The 21,529-nt window shown below is 43.0% G+C and overlaps 1 protein-coding gene across 5 annotated transcripts in view; it reads right to left on the bottom strand.

Moving 5' to 3' along the window:
* sh3bp2 (SH3-domain binding protein 2) overlaps positions 1-21,318 on the bottom strand; it is a 34,694-nt gene extending 13,376 nt beyond the window's left edge. Inside the window, exon 1 of one of the 5 annotated variants that reach the window (XM_051684815.1) lies at positions 21,239-21,318. Coding sequence is in view for 4 of the 5 variants with exons in the window: in XM_051684814.1 (XP_051540774.1) it covers positions 18,567-18,652 (86 nt within the window). In the remaining variant the exon portion in view is untranslated. Of the gene's footprint in view, positions 1-1,404; positions 1,551-18,566; positions 18,787-21,238 lie in introns of those variants that run through there. The other 4 variants (XM_051684814.1, XM_051684811.1, XM_051684810.1 and 1 more) reach the window with 4 other exon arrangements.
* Between the last annotated feature and the right edge of the window lie 211 nt (positions 21,319-21,529).

The following is a 21,529-nucleotide window of genomic DNA, read 5'->3' as shown; positions in this document are numbered from 1 at the left end:
TTCACCTTGGCTAATGTAAAATATCTGAATAAAAATGCTGAATTAGATTTTCACATTTTTGGAACAAAATTTGTGTGCAAAAACGTGCAAAACTTGCTGCCACAAGGTTAGGTTGCTCTGCAGAAGCTAAGGTGTTTTGAGTGGTTAGCATGTTACTATGACATAGGGTGTTTGCTTACTGTCCCAAGTCAAAAGAGTCCACCCTCAAGTCTCAATGATATTCTGGTCCCTAGATGTGGCACGTGTCCCTGTAGTCTATGTTTCTTTTAAGTGTAAGTTTGATCACTTACCAATAGCATAAGTAATATCACACCTCTGCTGAACAACCCCCACAATGTGAGGTATTCATCATCTCTGTAGCAAAAGCGAAGCCAACCTGGTCTCTTTTCAAAAATTATTTGTATGTGGCTCATTGTATGTATTGTGGCAGAAATGAACACTAGAGGTTCTAAAACAACAATGCCTTTTATTTACTTTTACTCAAATCACAAGACAGCAAGATTAACAGTGCATAAACACTTACTTTTCACCCTATTACTCACAAAATGATTTCTTATGACATCAAAACTCTTTTACTATAGCGCATTACTTGTTAGACAATGCATTTTAACATTTGCATTACATAACCAAATACATTTACAAGTTTATACAAGTGTCATCAAGTTTTCCAATAACTTAACTAATAAAGCATTGCGCTTGAAATGCAAAGGACCAGGACATATGTACCAAAGAGCACGAGAGTTGACATGTGACCCAAATCATTGAAACAACACAAAATTATGTGGTTCATTCACCAACTGTGTTTTTCACCTCACATTTGCATTTTGACACCATTTGTAAGGTTTAGGTTCAAGGTTTAGGGTAGGGTTAGGGCTAGGTTAGGTAAGGGTTAGGTTAGGGGATTTTCTAAAACCCCTAACAAGCACAGATAATAATAAATGCTTTTCAAAACTATCTTTCAATGTCTAAACAAGTCCAAATGTATAATGTTGGAACCATAAAAACAGACATAACAAATTACAAGGGCATTCTTCTGCTTAAATCAACAACATGCTCAGTCAAAACACAGAGATGAGACAGTCTATAATAATAAAATATTATGATCCCCCCCCCCCCCCCCCGTTATCCGAAGAGCACTAACAATGACAGGAACCAGAAAAAAAATCCTGCTGTACCTCCACCATTTCCACACAGCATATTAGTAAAGTGAATTCCCAGGCATATCACAACATACAGTAATCACAAAAAGTAGATTGTAATTATGAACAGCATTTCTTTGTACTACATCCAAGATAATAACCCAACTCCACACAAACTTCTTCAATAACCCACCCACACCAATAATTCCATGCAAGAATGCCCCATCCTAAAAATCACTCTTTCTTTCTGGGTGTGAAAGCTTACCTCTTGCTGACACATCTTCTAATATTCTGCACTGCTGTACTCTCCCTAAACATACTCAAAGACCTAGAAGAGACTTGAGATCACCACAACTTTGATGACATATTCTTCTCCACCAAAGCATTTACAGCTATCTCCAAACCTCTAGCTAAAACCTTGAATCTAGCCATGACAAAGAAAGGACAGGAAACTCCACATTTCCTCTGGAAAGTTCAAGCCCCTCCTGGGTGGACTACTGCGAGCTGCAAGATTTTAGCAGATTTAGATGGTAAAAGAGGAAAAGTCCATCTGATTATCTTCTAATTTCTCTAAACCTGGGTGGAGTGCAGATTAGACATATCCCAGGAGACAACTGCGACCTAAAAGCGAAACAAAATGGCAACTACTGTATGATGTAAGGATGGAATCCTGTTTAAATATGCAACCAAAGAATTATAGTCTGTGAGCGTGCATGTGGCACAGAGGATAATATTTTTAGGAGTTAAGTAGAAGTTTAGTGTGGCACATTGTGGTTGAGCAGCAAAATATACTCCCGACCTTCATACAGACTTGACTTCAAGGAAATTTAAGGACAAGCAGCAGCATTTTATGGCCATTGCAGCTTGTTTCTGGAAGCGACATGTCTTCTCATACTTGTTCTGACTTTCTTTTCGTACATTTTTTATAGGTTGATATAATGAGGTTACACAGCTTCTGCACAACAGCACTATAAGCAGAAATCTAAATTGCTTAATCTTTCCATCCATTTTTAACATCAGGTCTCAGTTAAGTAAAATTGGGTTTCTGTGCTTTGTTGAATGAATTTTGTTGTGAGCTTTGTGCAACTGAATAAAATTATTTTTCTTTCCTTGCAACAAATGGATACAAAAGAAACAGAAAAGTGTTACTACACGTAGATTTTTGCAAAATGATAATACGTGGTTTGTTGTACGTATTGCGACACTTTCCTGGTGAAGTGAACACTAGAGGCGCTACAACAACAATGGCTTTTATTTACTTTCACACAAATCATGAGTTAAACGGCAGATTACACGTCCATAAACACTTACTTTTCACCCTGTTCTTCATACAATACTATCTTTAAACATCAAAACACTTTTATTATAGCGCATGACTTGTAAAGCGATACATTGTAAAGTTTGTATTACATAACTACAAAAAAGCTTGTTAAAATCTGCTCGAAATGCGCCAGCCTGGTCTCATGAAAATTACGTCACTGTGGCAACATTTTTGCAAAACAAAATGATGTGCCTTATTACACATTTTGGCTGCAGGTTCCCAGGAAAATGTCCAGTGGTTGGCGCCAAAAGCAGACTAGGTTTTTAAGGTGAATAATAGATTTAGGCTTTAATGAGTAAAACATACCTCCCTAACCTAAAACTGTAATCTTAACCTAACCAATAGTGATCTAAAATCAAATGAGAGGTAGACATAAAACAGACATCCTTACCCTTAACCATTGCCTAAACCTAACCAAAGTGTCCAAAAACAAAAAGAGAAATGAAAAGCAAATTTACTGTGTTGTCTTGCATGTTACCTCAAGTGCTTGACTGGTCTTAAACCACAGTCTTCCAAGTTTAAAGTCCATCACTCTATCAGGTGAGCTATCATAGAAACTAATCACATTAGATTGTGAAGTGTGTAAATGTAGATGAGTCTGTAATACAAGCGTAAAAATGTATAGTTTTTCAAATGATGCATTAGAATAAAAATGTTTCAATATCATAACATAGCAATGTGTGAGTAATAGTGTAAAAAAAATAAGTGTTTATAAAGTCATAATAAGCCATTGTAGTCATGATTTGTGTAAAAGTGAATAAAACACACAGTAGTTGTAGCACCTCTAGTTTTCATTTCACCAGGAAACTGCAGCTAACTGTGGAACGCAGCACCTAAAAAAGTGAGTTTGCAAAAATGTTGTTATAGTTTCGTTCATTCTATGAGACTAGGTTGAAGTGCGCAATAGCTCAACTTATAGAGATCGCTGCACTTGGGTACGAGTCCTAAAGAACATACGAGTCTACACAAGAGACGAAAGTGTCATAGAAGCACCACAAAATGACGTGGTTTTTCAGCAATTGCGTTTTTCATCTCATTTACTTTTTATGACACTATCAGTTTGGTTTAGGTTTAAGGTTTACGGTAGGGAGGTCAGTTTTGTTGATTTAAAACTCAATAGAGCATTAATCATATCTGTTTGAAAGAAAATTTTACTCAGCTACTTAGTGGACATTTCACCTCGGAACTGCGTATCAGAGACTTGGGGATGGAACCTTTTGACTTGGCTTGTAAGCAACCACCTAGTAATGCCCTAGTAATGCTACCACCCAGAACACACAAGGCACCTCAAAACACCATCGCAACCACTTACTGTAGCAGCCCCCCTCCCTTCAGATAATGTAAATATTCTAGTTGAGATACTGAGTTTGTTCTACCAATTTACTTGCTTTATTGTTATAAAAGCAATAACAGCTTTAGGCATAAAGTAGGGGAAAACAATTTCTCAACAGAATACCCATGACTTGACATGTACTGTTATTGTTCACACTATGTATGGCTGTTGTTTCCAACATAAACTGACTTGAAGGAACAGCATTAGTCACAGTGACCTACCAATGCCTTGCTATTGCAAACAAACATATGGGTTGATCTGAACTACAGTATACTGTATTAATCGCAAATCTACAAGAGAGTATAAACAGAGACGATAGTCAAACACAGGTTGGTCATGCCACATAGGAACTGTAGTCTAAATGCAAGGAGGGGTTAGGAAGATGCCAGCCATACTCATATCACTTCCCAATTCTTTTGTTTGAAGTTCAACAGTATAAGGCACAATCCAATATGTGATTATGCAGGCGTTAAAATGGAGGAATTCAACAAGTGAACAGGAAATATTTTAGCCACCCAATTAAAACAGTGCTTTTCAACTGGTTTTGTTTCAGAACCTACAGTATATTTTATATCGTACATAAAAAGTGGCGTACCAAAACTGTTTAGCTTAGAGTGTGAACAACGTGTCATGTAACGTGTCCATATCGACCACATGAATTTGCTTCAATATACAGTAGAATTTGATTAGACACACAGTCGACCATATTGTTAGTTGCATTTTTTTATTTGCATTTCACAACCAGACATCACGTCTGATGCATATTACACACTGATCTGATTGTTGGTTCACAGCCTGATTTAAATAATTTTCGATTAAAAATCTACCAAATTTTCCCAGTAATATGTACTGCTCAGTGTACCCTAGGAAGCAAATTTTGTGGTTCAAGTTTCTATGACAGATATGATCATACCACAGTGACGTGTCAATGTTTCTGCAAAAGATTATTCACTGGTTGTGACATTTTAACAATTGTTCCATCCATAGAAGACAGTGGCCAGGACTTGACCAGCTCTTAATGTGTCAGCAAGTATAATAATGAACAGTGGCGTTTCTGGCTTACTTAGTGCCCTAGGTGAGATCAGACGTAGCACCCCCCTTAACACCCTTATATATATATATAAATAAATGGCACATTCTATTAACATTAAAATTATACAGTATATTCAGTACATAACTTAAATTGCACAATTAAATTATAGAGTCAATAAATAAAGTATATGGCAGAATTCTTACAAATAGCTGCTACTCTGTGCTATTACACATAATCCCTTATTTAAAATTTAACCCTCCCCTCCTAGTTTTCATTGATGCAAAATCATCAATGACATCGTCATATCTGCCCTGCAATCACATGGTTGATATTAATTATTGCAAGACCACTCAGAAGATCCTGTGTCATGGTGTAACCTACCTATAGGCCTACTGTTTATCATAGTTATCATATGTTTGTTCATAACGTAGGTGCGGGGCGGCACAATTCGGGGGACCTTTCTCCCATCACGATTTTGCTCTGAGAGCATTGCCGCCCTAGGCGCCTGCCCATATCGCCTATTCCAGGATCCGCTACTAATAATAAATATATCATGTGATCATACTATGAGGCAATACCGTTTTGGGGTAGTTTATCATTACTTGTAACTATACTGACTTAGTATTCAAACTAAATAGGCTGAGACAACCACTATAACAACAAATGAACAAATAAAATTATAATAAAACTGTAAATATACTGTAAATCAATATTCAGATGAAGTAACACTGTCAAAAATCATTCCACTTTGAAAAGCGACCAATGCTGCAAACATTCACTATCATTGACCAGTTGGTGAGTTAGCTAATAGCATTCAATAAATTGGTTTGTTTATTTTATGTCTTATGCCATTTTTAAAAGTTGCAAAATCAAATTTTATTCTGTTTTGTTAGTTACCTCACCTTTTATACACTGATTAACAGATATATACTGTAGTATACTGCACATGTCCATAATAAAGGGTTAAACTTTTGACATACGGAGTCATGTGACAAAACAACATGGCGCCAATCACAGCAGAGTTTGTCTTTGGGAGAAATGCCAACAAAACTAAATCTGGTAAGAAACCTAATTAAGATTTTACACTGAAACCTGTTTGAGTCAAAAGATTAAAGCCTCTAGTTTCATCCGATATGTAATTTTTAAAATTTGAGTGGTTTATCATGAAAACGGCACGCTGCTAAACACAATATACACTAATGTGTACTTTAGCGCATTTTTTTCCCTTCGAAATCCTGTATTTGGGAGCATCCTCTTCTAAAAATTCTTCTAAAAATCTTTGTTTGTGTTCGGCAGATGAAAGAAAGTCATACACATCTGGGATGGCTTGAGGGTGAGTAAATGATGAGAGAATTTTCATTTTTGGGTGTACTATCCCTTTAACTGTTCAATTAATATATGCAAAGCTTATTAAAATGTTACAGTATGTTGGTGTACATATCTGTACCCCACAACCTCTCTCAAACTTTAAGTCTAAATGTAATTTTCAAGCAGGCCTCTATATCTCTTTATTTATAATCTGTCTGTTACCATACACAGTTTTTCCTAACCTTTCTCCCGTTGCTCCAGCATCATGTGACTTAAAATATCTGACAATTGACTTAATATTAGATCAATTTATTGTAAAATGACAATGGCACTGTGCTCATTATTAGGCATTGTTTTTAAAACCATGGTGCACTGTCATGATACATCATGATGGCACTGCAGATGGCCGCCTCGGTGTGGAGCGCTCCTATTGTTTTGTTGTTTTTGTTTGTTTGTCCTGTGTTTAATAATCTTTTTCTGGTCAGTTTTACCAGAGACCAACTGCTGAACATTCGACAGCATATACCAGTCAATCTTTTCCCGGATTTTGAATATTCTGACGTTTTGTTGGACATTTTAGTCAGAGGCGCAGCTGTGTTGTTTAAACGCGCTATGAGACGCAGGTGAGGGAGATGAGCAGGCACGCTGGTCAAGCTCCGTTGGTGTGGCTTTCGAACAGTGCTGCCGAGAATTCATTTAGCGAATCTCCGCTCTCTCCATAACAAAACGGATGAACTACATCTCCTCACCCGCACAAACAAGGACTTTTCAACCTCTGCTGCCTTGTGCTTCACAGAAACCTGGCTGAGTGAAGCCATTCCGGATAGCGCGTTACATCTGCCGGGCTTTCAGCTGTTCAGAGCGGATCGCATCGTGGAGTTAACGGGGAAAACGAGAGGTGGTGGAACATGCTTTTACATCAATGAAAGTTGGTGCACAGATGTAAAAACTTTAAAGAATATGTGCTGTCCTAATTTGGAAGCACTCTTTATTAACTGTAAGCCTTTCTACTCGCCACGGGAGTTTTCCTCATTTATTCTGGTGAGTGTGTACATCGTGCCAAACGCGTATTTGAATGCTGCGCTGCAACAGCTGGCTGATGAAATCACAGACATGGAACAACAATACCCGGACACAGTTATTATTATTCTTGGGGATTTTAACAAAGAAAACCTCACACGTGAACTGCCCAAATACAAACAGCACATTACATACCCAACCAGAGACAGAAATATACTGGATCACTGCTACACAACAATAAAGGTTGCATATCGCTCTGTTCCTAGAGCAGCTTTGGGACTATCTGATCACTGTCTGGTTTATCTTCTTCCAACCTACAGACATAAATTAAAATCTAGGACTGTAAAGAGATGGACCAATGAAGCAGAGCTGGAACTAAAAGCCTGCTTTGACTGCACTGATTGGAGTGTTTTTGAAGCTGCAGACACCAATCTGGACGAGCTCACAGATACTGTAATATCATATATCAGTTTCTGTGAGGATATGTGCATTCCTTCTAGGACTTATTTAACATTTAACAATGACAAACCATGGTTTACAGCAGAACTCAAGCAGCTTCATCAGGCCAAAGAGGATGCTTACAGAGTTGTGGATAAAGTCTTGTACAATCAGGCCAGGAACACACTGAATAAGGGAATCAGAGTGGCTAAAAGAAGATACTCTGAGAAGCTGAAAAACAAGTTTTCAACTAATGACTCTGCATCAGTGTGGCATGAAACAACTTACGAATTACAGGACTCCTACCCCAAACCCTGTGGTGGACCAACAACTGGCTGACAACCTGAATGTGTTCTACTGTAGATTTGAAAGGCCCAATCTCACACCCCACACCCACTCTGACCTTCACTTCACTTCACACAAACACCAACACCTCCTGCAACCCCCCTCCTCCCCCTTCCTGCTACTCAACCTGCACTTAAGATCTGTGAAGATGATGTGTGCCGTGGCTTTCGAAAACAAAGGATAAGGAAAGCACAGGGCCCAGATGGCGTTTCACCTGCATGTCATAGATCCTGTGCTAACCAGCTGGCCATCCCCATCATCATCCCCATCCCAAAGAAACCAAAAATCACAGGATTTAATGACTACAGACCTGTCGCCCTGATATCTGTGGTCATGAAGTCATTTGAGAGACTGGTGTTGGCCCACCTGAAGGACATCACTGGACCCTTTCTAGATCCCCTTCAATTTGCTTATCGAGCAAACAGGTCTGTGGATGATGCAGTCAAAATGGGATTGCATCATATCCTGCAACATCTGGACAGACCAGGGACATATGCAAGGATCCTTTTTGTGGACTTTAGTTCAGCTTTCAACACCATCATCCCAGCTATTCTCCAGACTAAATTACACCAACTCTCTGTTCCCACGCCTATCTGTCAGTGGATTACCAGCTTTCTGACAGACAGCAGCAGCTTGTGAGACAGGGGAAATTAACTTCCAGCACCTGTACAATCAGCACTGGTGCCCCCCAGGGATGTGTGCTCTCCCCACTACTCTTCTCCCTCTTCACCAATGACTGCATCGCCAAGGACCCCTCTGTCAAGCTCCTGAAGTTTGCAGACGACATCACTGTCATCAGCCTCATCCGAGATGATGATGCGTCTGCATACAGAAGGGAGGTTAAACAGCTGGCTGTCTGGTGCAGTCAAAACAACCTTGAGCTGAACATGCTCAAAACGGTGGAGATGATTGTGGACTTTAGGAGGAACCCCCCAACACTGTCCCCCCTCACCATTCAAAACAACACTGTGGCAGCAGTGGAGTCATTCAGGTTCCTGGGCACTACCATCTCGCAGGACCTGAAGTGGGAGACCCACATTGACTCCATTGCGAAAAAGGCCCAGCAGATGTTGTACTATCTTGTCAGCTCCTCATGCACTTCTGGGAAGAAAGGGACCAGGGCGGGGCGCGGCCGTGAGTGGCGCTCTGGGCCCAGGAACCAATTATCGAGCTGCGAGGGTTCAGAGGAGAGTGGAGGGTTCCACTCTAGCCCGATGCTCGTGGCTGCCCGGGAAAGCATGTCCGTCATCTCCACGCCAGCCTGAGACTGGGTGACCATACACGAAGGAGGAAGCCCAGCCGAAGCCTCCGTGTCAGACCGGACAAGCCCGCTCTCCGATGCTGTGCTTGATAACTTATCGTCTTCCCGGGCCCCGAATATGAGGTCGAACTCGCCCTGAGACGAGCTGGCGGTCTCATTCGAGAGCCCGACCGGGGCAAGCGAGCGTGCTGAGGAATGGGAGGTTACCCGGCAGAGGTGCTCCCATTGAAGTCCCCAAATCACCCCCAGTGCTAACCGATGTGGCCTCATACCTGTAGGTAGAAGGACAAAGGCGGGGAGCTGCTGGGGTGGCTTGCTTTCTTACGAAGGCAAGCCGCGACCGCAACGTTGCCATGGTCATGTTCTCGCAATGAGGACAAGACCCATCCAGGAACGATGTCTCCGCATGGGCAGCACCCAGACACGTAACACAGTGATCGTGGCCATCAGAAGTGGAGAGATAACAACCGCAACCAGGAATAACACACAAATGGAAAGGCATCTTTAAAAAGATGTTCCGTGTGAGCCGCTCTTTTAGAATTGAGAATATATTCTTTTAGAATATACTCTTTTGTTTTGTTCTGCCGAAGAGCCCAGGGGTGTTCTCTGCACTCCATGGGTGCAGAGGGGGAGAAGCCGCTGAAATGTGCCGTAAATCCAGCAGTTTGAGGTGAACGGTAGGGAGAATTGAATTCAGTGCACTGAATGCAACTGCTCGGCTCCGAAGAGAAAATCTGAATGAGTGGTTGCATACCAGCTCCTTTTATACCCATATGTCAGGGGGAGTGGCATGCAAATTCCACTCGCCAATTCCCATTGGCCTTTTTTCAAAAAGCAGAGGTGTTTGGGGCTCCCAAGAGTGACCCCTAGTGTCACTACATCGACACAACTTTGAGTGAGTGACAGATAGGGAAATACATGTATATATATATATATGTCTATTGTGTATTCTATATATACTTTTTTCTTTAAAATTTGTATCTATTTTTTATTCAATTTTAATTATTTTTTAAAAGTCTTGTTGCTGTTTTTGTATTGTTGTGTACTGGAAGCTCCTGTCACCAAGACAAATTCCTTGTATGTGTAAGCATATTTGGCAATTAAAGCTCATTCTGATTCTGATTCTGATGATTATTTAATAAAAAAAGAAACTCCCAGAGATTTCAGTGGCTACAAATCTGCTGATTGCACAGTTTAAAAAAAAAAAAATAAATAAATTTAAAATTGTTTTATCTTAGGTATTTCTTACTCTGATAGCACAAGTACATCACCCAGACATCTGTTTGATGTGTGTTTACATCTGGAAAATGTATTTGTTTGGTTGTTTGATCATCTGCAATACGCCTAGAAGACGTTGCCTCTCAGATGTCAATAAGACATTCAGCAGATGTCTTTGAGATGCTTATGATTTGAAATGTTTGTGAATCTGATCTTTTTAAGATGTTTAGGAGATGTTAATTAGAATGCGATGCTTTCCAGATGAACCGCCCACAGTCCATTCACCGAACAAATAGCACACAAAAATGGAAAGTACTTGCCAGAATCACAAGCCCTGATTTAAATGGTTGTGACCTAGGGTGCACAGGTCTTACCAGTCCACAGTTGTTTTTACAAGGTACCAGGCTGTTACAATGAGCGCTTCTCAGGATTCGTACAAATCACTAGATTTGCCAAAGGTAACCAGGTTAAAGGCATTACATTTTTGAAAGATAATCATAGTTCCCTATCTGTCACTCACTCGACGTTGTGTCGATGTAGTGACACTAGGGGTCACTGTTGGGAGCCCGAGACAACTCTGGTCTTTGATAAAAGGCCAATGAAAATTGGCGAGTGGTCTCTCGGCGCGATCTCTCGGGCGGACGATGGCCACATTATTGGTCCAGGAGGCTCAACCTGGTCAAGATGGGTGAGGCCGACAAGACATGGTTCCTTGCTGCCCCCATTTCCCAGGCTGGCCTATTCGGCGACACCATCGAGGACTTTGCCTTGCAGTTCTCGGCGGTGAAGCAGCAGATGGAGGCTATCCGGCATATCCTGCCCCGGTGCGGCTCAAGATCCCATACCCCGTCTGCTCGTCGCCAAGGGCGTCCCCCTGCGGTGACTGCACCGGCTCTGCCGCAGCCTGCCCCTTCAGCCCGGCCCCGGCGTGGAGCCCACCGCAGGAAGCAGATGCCACCCATCTCACAGTCGGCCGCTAAGAACCCACGGAGGTCGTCAAAGCACCCCTGAGATGGGCAACCCAGGGTCAAAGAAACCCACTCACCTGGAGGGCCGAGTGGAGAATCTTTTGTTGCCTTTTTGTTTGATTTCGCCTTATGCCCAAGTGGCTGCAGTACCCAACAGTTCAGCAAAAGCTGTTTCCTTCTTCCCTGGGTCACATACCCAGTGTGCACGGTCGTCATCACGACTACCGTCCACGAGTTTTTCCTTGCAGGATTGGCGCTCCAGCGGTGGTCTTTCCGCCCCTGAGCACCCAGCTGTGGCACACAGCCGCCCCCGATGTGACAGTCTCCACGGGTTATGAGGACAGGCCTCTTCTTCCCCCATCCCAGACTGTTCCGGGGGTGGTCACAAGTAGCCAAGTAAGTGCTTCGATGTCCCTAGACTCAGCACGGCCACGACGTGGTGTGGCACTTCAAGCTCCACCCTGCCGCGAGGCCCCACCTGCCGGTACGTCCGACGACATTGTCCCCTTGGTCCCCCTTGCGCGGAACTTGGATGTGTGGCTTGCGCATTCCAATCCGTCACGATGGCTGGTCCGGACCGTCCGACTCGGCTACTTGATTCAGTTCGCCATGTGCCCGCCCAGGTTCAGCGGTTTCCACTTCACCTTGGTGAAGGACGATGGAAGGGCGCGATAGAACCTCTCCCTCCGGCAGTGATGAAGAAGGGGTTTTACAGCTCCTACTTCATCGTACCGAAAAAAGGCGGTGGGTTGTGGCCAATCTTGGACCTGTGAGTACTGAAACGGGTTTACACACAATCTTGTTTAAGATGCTGAAGCAAAAACTCATTCTGGCAAGCGTTTGGCATCAAGATTGGTTCGCGGCGGTAGACCTGAAGGACACGTACTTCCATGTCTCGATCCTACCTCGACACAGACCCTTCCTGCGGTTTGCATTCGAGGGTCAGGTGTATCAGTACAAGGTCCTCCCTTTCAGACTGTCCCTGTCTCCTCGCATCTTCACGAAGGTCACAAAGGCAGCCCTTGCCCTGTTAAGGGAATTGGGCATTCGCATTCTCAACTATCTTGATGACTGTCTAATCCTAGCTCACTCTTGGGACATGTTGTGCACACACATGGACTTGGTGCTCTCACACCTCAGCCAACTAGGGCTTCAGGTCAACTGGGAAAATAGCAAGCTCCTCCCAGTTCAGAGCATCTCTTTCCTCAGTTTGGAGTTGGACTCAGTCTCTTTGACAGCGTGCCTCACGAACGAGCGTGCCCAGTCAGTGCTGGCCTGTTTGAAGGTGTTCAAACAGAAAACAGTGGTTCCACTGAAACACTTTCAGAGGCTCCTGGGGCATATGGCATCCTCAGCGGTAGCCACCCCACTCGGGTTGATGCATATGAGACCATTTCAGCACTGGCTTCAGACTCGAGTCCCGAGATGGGCATGGCGCCGTGGAACACATCGTGTGGTCATCACGGCGGTCTGTCACCGTCTTTTCAGCCTTTGGACCGACCTCTCATTTCTACGGGCAGGTGTTCCCCTAGAACTGGTCTCCAGGCGTGTCGTGGTCATGACAGACGCCTCCAAAACAGGCTGGGGCGCTGTTTGCAATGGGCACGCAGCCGCCGGCTTGTGGACAGGCTCATGACTGCATTGGCACATCAACTGCCTCGAGTTGTTGGCAATTCCGCTCGCCCTGCGGAGGTTTCGGCCATTGATCCAGGGCAAGCATGTGTTAGTTCGGACAGACAACATGGCAATGGTAGCATATGTCAACCGCCAAGGCGGTCTGTGCTCTCGTTGTATGTCACAACTTGCCCGCCATCTCCTCCTCTGGAGTCAGCAGCACTTCAAGATGCTGCGAGCCACTCACATCCCAGGCAACCTCAACACTACAGCAGATGTGCTGCCACGGCAGGTTACCCTCAGGGGAGAGTGGAGACTCCACCCTCAGGTGGTCCAGCTGATTTGGAGTCGATTCGGACAGGCAAAGGTGGAACTGTTCGCCTCCCAAGAATCCTCTCATTGCCCGTTCTGGTACACACTGACTGAGGCCCCCCTCGGCATAGATGCGCTAGCACAAAGCTGGCCCCCTGGCCTGTGCAAATATGCGTTTCTCCCAGTGAGCCTACTTGCACAGACCCTGTGCAAGGTCAGGGAGGACGAGAAACAGGTCATCCTGGTAGCACCCTACTGGCCCACCCAGACGTGGTTCTCAGACCTCACGCTCCTCGCGACGGCCCCCCCCCTGGTGAATTCCCCTGAGGAAGGACCTTCTTTCTCAGGGACGGGGAACCATCTGGCACCCGCGACCAGACCTCAGGAATCTCCATGTCTGGCCCCTGGACAGGACGCGGAAGACCTAAGCACCCGCGGTGGTAGACACGATCACTCAGGCTAGGGCCCCCTCTACGAGGCGCCTGTATTCCTTTAAGTGGCGTCTGTTCGCTAAGTGGTGTTCTTCCCGACGGGAAGACCCCCAGAGATGTGCAGTCGGATCAGTGCTTTCCTTCCTGCAGGAGAGGTTGGAAGGGTGGCTGTCCCCTTCCACCTTGAAGGTGTATGTTGCCGCCATAGCAGCACACCATGACGCAGTCGACGGTAAGTCCTTAGTGAAGCACGACCTGATCATCAGCTTCCTGAGAGGTGCCAGGAGGCTGAATCCCTCCAGACTGCGCCTCGTTCCCTCATGGGACCTCTCTGTAGTTCTTCAGGGTCTACAGAGAGCCCCCTTTGAGCCTTTGCAGTCAGCTGAACTTAAGGCACTCTCCTTGAAGACTGCCCTCCTGACTGCGCTCACTTCCATCAAGAGGGTAGGAGACCTGCAAGCGTTCTCTGTCAGCGAAACGTGCCTGGAGTTCGATCCGGGCTACTCTCACGTGATCCTGAGACCCCGACCGGGCTATGTGCCCAAGGTTCCCATGACCCCTTTTAGGGATCAGGTGGTGAACCTGCGAGCACTGCCCCAGGAGGAGGCAGACCCAGCCCTATCGTTGCTGTGTCCGGTGAGTGCTTTACGCATCTATTTGGATCGCATGCAGAGCTTTAGAATCTCTGAGCAGCTCTTTGTCTGCTTTGGTGCACAGCGGAAAGGAAGCGCTGTCTCCAAGCAGAGGATCGCCCACTGGCTCATTGACGCCATAGCTATGGCATATCACACCCAGGACATGCCGCCCCCGGTAGGGTTACAAGCCCATTCTATCAGGAGTGTAGCAGCCTCCTGGGCCCTGGACAGATGTGCCTCTCTAACAGACATTTGCAGAGCATGGGGCTGGGCAACACCCAACAACTTTGCAAGGTTCTACAACCTCCGGGTGGAACCAGTTGCGTCCCAGGTAGTGACACGCAATACAAGCGGATAAGCCCGGGATAGCCAGCCGGGTATATCGCTTGCACATACCTCTTTTGAGCTGAAGATGTGCGCCATTAATTCCCAGTAGTGCTCACAAACTATGTTCCCTGGTTGACTTCCTCCGAGTCCTGTGGCAGTCGTGTTTTTGGAGAGACTCACTGCCGGCCCAGTACACATGCTAACTAAGAGCCCTGTTCTGGGGTAGGTGCTCCTCATGTGGCGGTTCTCTGTAAGGTAAAACCCCATGCGATGTATATCTTCCGCTAATTCTTTTCCCTGTTGGCAAACTGCGTCTTCCTTGGGCAGAGCCCCTCTGCCCCAGTCTCCATGTTTGTAGTAACTCCTCCCCCGTTGGGTAGGATCTACCTTGAGACTCTCCACTTGGTCGTCAAGACCATGTGACGTATTTTTCCACTTAAATATCCCCCCTCACTTTGGGTGAGGTGTGGTCTCTGTGGTGTCCTCCCCTTGGGAGGGACACCCCCCGACTAGACTTGGCGGCCCAGTCGGATAATCCCCCTTCTTTTTTAGGGAGTGGAAAAAAAGAAGGGGAAAAGAGGCCACGACTGGGTTAGCATGTCTCTATCTTTTGGGTAGTCGACTTGTCCCCAAAGGACCGTTTGACACCCATAACTATGTTGGAGGAGGTTACGTGTCGACCTGGTGTGCTGGCTATGAGGCACAGAGTGCCACAACGCTGAACTACCCGCTGAAATGGCCGGACCTTGTCTCGGCTCCTCAGCACAAAACCTGAATGAGTGGTTGCATACCAGCTCCTTTTATACCCGTATGTCTGGGGGAGTGGCATGCAAATACCACTCTGCAATTTTCATTGGCCTTTTATCAAAGACCAGAGGTGTCTCGGGCTCCCAAGAGTGACCCCTAGTGTCACTACATCGACACAACATCTCGTTCCCTCCACCAGGGAATGGAGGTTACGCAAGTAACCAGGATGTTTTATTTGAGCAAGTAAACTATATGTAGATATTCACAAGCAGCACTGTATGTTCTTCTTGTTTTCCTGAAATTATTGGTACTTATTAGTTTTGGATGAAAAGAAATTCTAAATACAAGTCTACATGCATTTCTCATTTTTCTGTGCTTTCTATACAGCCATTCGTGGACCAAGACTGCTGTACTATTATTCAAATTAGTTGTTTCTGTGTTTGTCTTTAATTGTAGCATCGATGAAGCTGCACATAAAACTAAATAAACTGCTTTTTGACTGGTGTTTGGTTGCTTTGCAGTTGGCCTTTTCCACTCTAAGTGGGTGTTTCTTGGCCAGAATAAGAATCAATGTTGACTACATTTTATGCTGATAGTCAAAAATCTGGCTACACGATACAAATCATTCACTATCAGTGTGCAATCTACAATGTTTGCTCAAGAGCATGAACCACACATAAACTTTCTAAAACATATTTAAAAAAAAAATTTTTAGCGCAGGTTCTCGTTGAGGTGATAGTTATGTTAACTATAGGAAACCACAGGTTAGAAAAGAGGCTGTGGGCAGTTATTATTTTTGGTCTTTGTCTTTTCCTTTCCTCTATTTCCTGTCTCCTAATATGTGCATATCACTTCACATCAAACGGATGTCCTTGTAAGTGCAGCTTGAGTATTGCTTTAACTAAAACAGGAGTTTATCCTGTTTAAAAAGGTAATGTAAACACCTTTTTTGCTTTCTAATGGGGGTGGGAGTCTGGAGGTTAAGGTGCCATGATGAGCAATATTCATATTGTATGGAACTTAACCATTGGTTTCTCTCCAGGGGCTGTCCCTCACTGTAAATCACTTTGAATTAAAAAAAAAAAAAAAAAAAACACTTGCAAAGGATGGAGTTTGTTTTCTTGTGTGCATTATTTTAAAATACTTTTTCCTATCCCAAGCCATTTGTAGGCTGATTATCTTGAAAAATGTGAATGCTGTGGCTCTGTGGCATTTTCAAAAAATCTGTTTGTTTGCACATCCCAATTAGTCTGAAACAGTGTGAATTTATGTAGGAATATCTGTTTGCTGACCAATGGCAAACAGAGGAGGAGTGTTTTTAAAACCTGCTAGAAAACAATAATTTTTTTGGTGTCGAAAAATGTTTACCGAAATTCGAAGCATTGCCTCCAGGGACCTCATCCGGAAGTGCTGTCGACTCTTTTCCAGGTAAAATGTCCATAGGGTGGCACAAGAAGGGAGTTGTTTTTAAGTTGTAAATGATGTAATACAGTCAACAGGAATGCATATTTTATGCATATTCTATTCCAAACCTAACCGCCAGTGGTGTGAAAACATAATTTTAGAGCAAAAATGCAACCTCCGAATCACGCTCACCATTGTTTATGTAAAGGCATTTATTCCCTGGTTTCCATGGGACTAGAACCCCTGTCTCAGATTAGCTGCTTTTCCACTATCGAGCCAAATGTGGGAGTGCTAGTGTGTGCCAGGGCCAGTTGCATTCCCACTGTCAATTCTGGGGCTTCATCGTGCCACCTCAGGGCTTTCTCGGGGCCAACGACCAATGGCTTTTGGCCCGCCGATTACCCTTGGGCCAAACAAGGCCAAATGTGCAGTGAGACAGGGTCAATGTCAAAGGCGGAGTTTCGCCAAACTTGCCAGGATGTGTATCCAGTGTACAACGGTAGAGGTTCGGGTACAGTACAAATCCGTTAAAAACACAGTAGACAAAGGTGCCCAAAGAACTTTCCATGGTTCAAGGTAATGGATGGTTTGCTGGGACATCGTCCCACTGTTAGTAGAGAGACCACTCGGGCCACATGGCAGTTACAGTCGATGAGTTATAAATGCTAACTTATCTTGCTAGCTAGCTAATGTTTACAAACTTGATATTCTAGAAAACTAGATAACATGATACCTCAGCTTGAGTTTCCCTCTTGCTTTTGAAATGGCTGGGGTGTGTGACGTTGGCACCAGAGCGATGTATTAAGGGTGGGTTTTAGGGCAACGCTGCGGGACTATTGGCCTGATGGTGCTAACGCAGATCGATTTTGGTCTCCCAGCTCAAGGTCTGAGGCTATTGGCCCCGGCTGACCAGTTTATAGCCCTGGTTCGCATTGGAAAAATAGTGGATATGTGGCTACTGAATGCGCCTACTTCCTGGTTTCCATAGGACCGGAACCTAGCGCTACAGGGCACACGTTTGAATTGATGCAAAAATGTCTAATGGGGGAGGCCGCTTGTTAGTAATTCAGCAGAATGAGGGTAGATGGACATTCGGAAGCAGCAATTTGATTTACCATGTGATCCTATTGCACATCTTATTGCCTGTCAGCGTTATACGAGCAGTATCAACCTACTTTCAAGGGTGTGATACATTGTTTTTGCAATTGTGATTTAAATGTAAACATTCATTCCAGCTCTTTGCATTGAAAATAAATTTTTTCACTGTAAATACACCTTTTCGTGGCATACATGCTGCCTATGATGCACGCACCCCCCAACCCGACCCATTTTCACCCCCTCAAGCAGAGAAGCCAAACTCTGCCTAGGGCAACACTGTAGGAAACGATTAAAGAAGTTATTTTAAATCTAACACTGCACTTTAGGTTGGAACATTCCTCAGAAAAACAACTGCTGTAACACTCATGCAAATATGCCAATACTAGGCCACAGTTGTTACTCTCCAGTGTTTTTCTGTTATTCTGAAGCTAGTTTCACTATGATATATGTTGCAATTTTTTATGTTTTGAGTACTAGTAAAATACCCAGTCAAGAAGTTGACAACAAATATCTGTGATAAAATACATTTGGTTCTGTCATCAATATAGTTGTAGATGTACAGATGGTGTTCCAGCAAGAGAAAGGTAGCAAGGTAAAGAAACCATCAAACTCACTTGATATTTTGATCTTGAATGCACATCTTCACATGAGACTGTTGTGAATGAGCAAAGGGTCGCTTCTTTTTCATTGAAAGAGCCATTCGTACAGGATGGTGTTTATCACCATGTTCTCTGGTTGATGCTTAGCATATGGTCGGAAGTTAAACGAGTCTGTTTAAGCTTCAGGCACAACTGATAGAGCACTAACAAGCAGAGATGGCCTATGATCTCAGGATCATGCACACTGCAAGTCATTTCCTCTTAGGGCCCACATTGGTGCACTCTTTGTCTATGTCAGAATGTCACTTCCTGTTGGTTGCTGTACGGACAAAATGATTGGCCAGAGTGATGTCCTGTTCTTGGGACTTGAGGACTTGGGACTTTCCACATCCTTCAACATAAAATTTCGTAGTCTGAAAGATGTTTCAGCGTAATAGTGTATGATTTCTAGAAATCTTCTTGAACAGTGTACTTTATGACTTCTAGAAATATTTAGGAACAGTGAATAACCTCTAGAAATCTCCAAGAACTGTGTACAGTATGAATAGTAGAAATCTTCAAGCTCAAATGGCCAACTAAAATATGAATCTCACCTATTTAAATTTTCATCAAAGATACTTCCTGTCATTACTGTTAAACTGGAAGCACCACTCAAGGTTCTGTTTTAGTTGGCCAACCAAAAAAGAAAACAGTTGAAATCAGTGGGCTTACTGGCCTCTAATAAGACACTAAGGGGTGCTTTTGGAATCTATATAGTAAGATTATAGAGAGACTATATACAGGGCTCTTGCACAAGAGGCAATATCTGCCAACTTGGGAGTGAGAAAATAGGTCTTTTGATGTATGCTTTATAAAACGCAATCATTTCATGGTTGAGAGTCAAAAGAAAGTAATTAATAAGAGTGTTGCTTGCTAAGGTAAGCATCACTAGTAGTATTGCTCATGGTTTGGGTTAGGTTGGGTTGGGTTGGGTTGTGTTAGGATAGGTTAGGGATAGGATTAGGGATTTAAACAAATCCCTAAACTCTAACTATTAGATTTCGGTGCTTAACTCGTCCTGCACCCTTTATGATACATACTGTACATTAATAATATCTCAAATCAAGCGGGTTGTAGAGGAGATGTGTGCTATTACTTTTGAAGTTGTCAAACTTTGGGACCTGAGCCATATCTGGAGACAAGAATATATAGAGACTTCAGGGTGGACTCTTTTGACTTGACTTTGATTTTGTTAGTCTTCAAATTCCTGAAACTGCAGTAAATAAGGTACTCCCCACAGATGAGAGTAAACTATATTTTAATCACTTCCTTTTTGCACGAACATAGATATGTAATACAAGCCAAATTACGTACACTCTATGATCATGACACACAGCTGACCAAGCGAGAGATACAATCTTAAGCAACCTTGTTTGCCTTAGAGTTAAAACCCAGATTAAGTTACCATGAATTCAGCAAAAATTCCCAGTATAATCTTTTAAAAATAGTAGCCACATTTGTATTATTGACAAACAATGACACCAAAAATGACCACCACCATCAAACAGCTCAACTTATGTGCTTAAAACATGTATAAAAATTAGACCAGCATTTCTTAAGCTTTGGGTAGCAACCCAAATTGGGTTGCATGGTCCTACGTTTTGGGTCGTGATGCATTTTAATAAATGTGCAATTATTTCCTTAGAGTAACTGAAATTGCTAAGAGCAAATGTGGTCTGTTTAGTCCACTCTTCCATGCTGTTGTTCTTTCATGGTATCACAAACTATGTAAAAAGCTTTCAGAATCTAATTGTCTTTTTCTGAGTAATAAGTTGCCACCAGTTTATGTATTTCTATTATATTTTTTATTTTACCAACAATACTTGTAGTAACTATAGTGTTTTTTCTGGTTGCTTAGGTAGATGTTTGTAGGGGTTGAAAAATATATATTTTTCTTTCTTTCTACAGTTTGAGAGTGCATGTTTGTGTACATGTTAAAAAATTTAATTTCAGTTTAAATGTTTGTTTGTTTTTTAGGCTGTGAAAGAATAATGATTTCTGTAATAGTCTGTCTATATTACAATTATTTGAGTAAAAAAACAAAAAACAATAATAAATTGTGTGTCTGTGGTGATACTGCATGTTAGTATTTAATTAGAAGTGCAAATATTATATGCCACTGTTTGCACCGGGTTACAAATAGCATCTAATACTATTTGCACTTAGTGTTAAGAAGATGCTTTTTGTTGCTAGTTAGAGTAAAAAGCATCTACAGCTTTTTGCACTAAATGTAAATAGTGCAAATAGCCTCTGCCAATAAAAAACTCAAAATGAAACACCAAACTAAGACCACTAAAGATACAATTATTTGAATACATTAAAATGCTACCATGGCAATTGCTATGCTGACACTACCCTTATTGTGACTATACCTTTTCTTTGGTTTCGTTTAAGAAAGCATGCCTTTAGAAACATCCTCTTAAAATAAAAATAAACTGAAACCCCCTACAACAGGATGCAAACTCCGAGTTCCTTCTCCTTTTGTCATTTGTTTGGTGGGATGTACACAATATTACATTGCCTCTACAGATCTCCAAGATTAACCAAATATATTTTAGCTCACAACCAAATGTGTAATACAACAATTATCAGAATGACTTCCTAACATCATGAAGATGAATTTAATCCAAAATAATAAAAAGACTTACCCATTGAGCTTATGTTATGGAGGCTGAGCACATACGCTTAAACTGTGTGGTTAGTAGTGAGCACAAGTCCACTTCCTCTCTGCTGCACTTGAATATGTTATTTATGTGTTCCTCCCATTTACAACTCTGCCTCTATTCTATTGCCCAAATAGGACAACAGTAAAAAGCATTTCAATCAACTCTGCTGCCCACTGAATATATTGAAACCTTGCTCAAGTAGACGTTGGGTGTGGTTCGGAAACCTGTTTGAAAACAGTTATTAGTGGTGCTTGCCTTAACAATTACTATTGC

Source organism: Myxocyprinus asiaticus, chromosome 43 (assembly GCF_019703515.2).
Source record: "Myxocyprinus asiaticus isolate MX2 ecotype Aquarium Trade chromosome 43, UBuf_Myxa_2, whole genome shotgun sequence".
Classification (NCBI taxonomy): Eukaryota; Metazoa; Chordata; class Actinopteri; order Cypriniformes; family Catostomidae; genus Myxocyprinus; species Myxocyprinus asiaticus.
The sequence above is the reverse complement of the archived record's forward strand: the minus strand, read 5'-3'. Positions and strand labels throughout refer to the sequence as shown.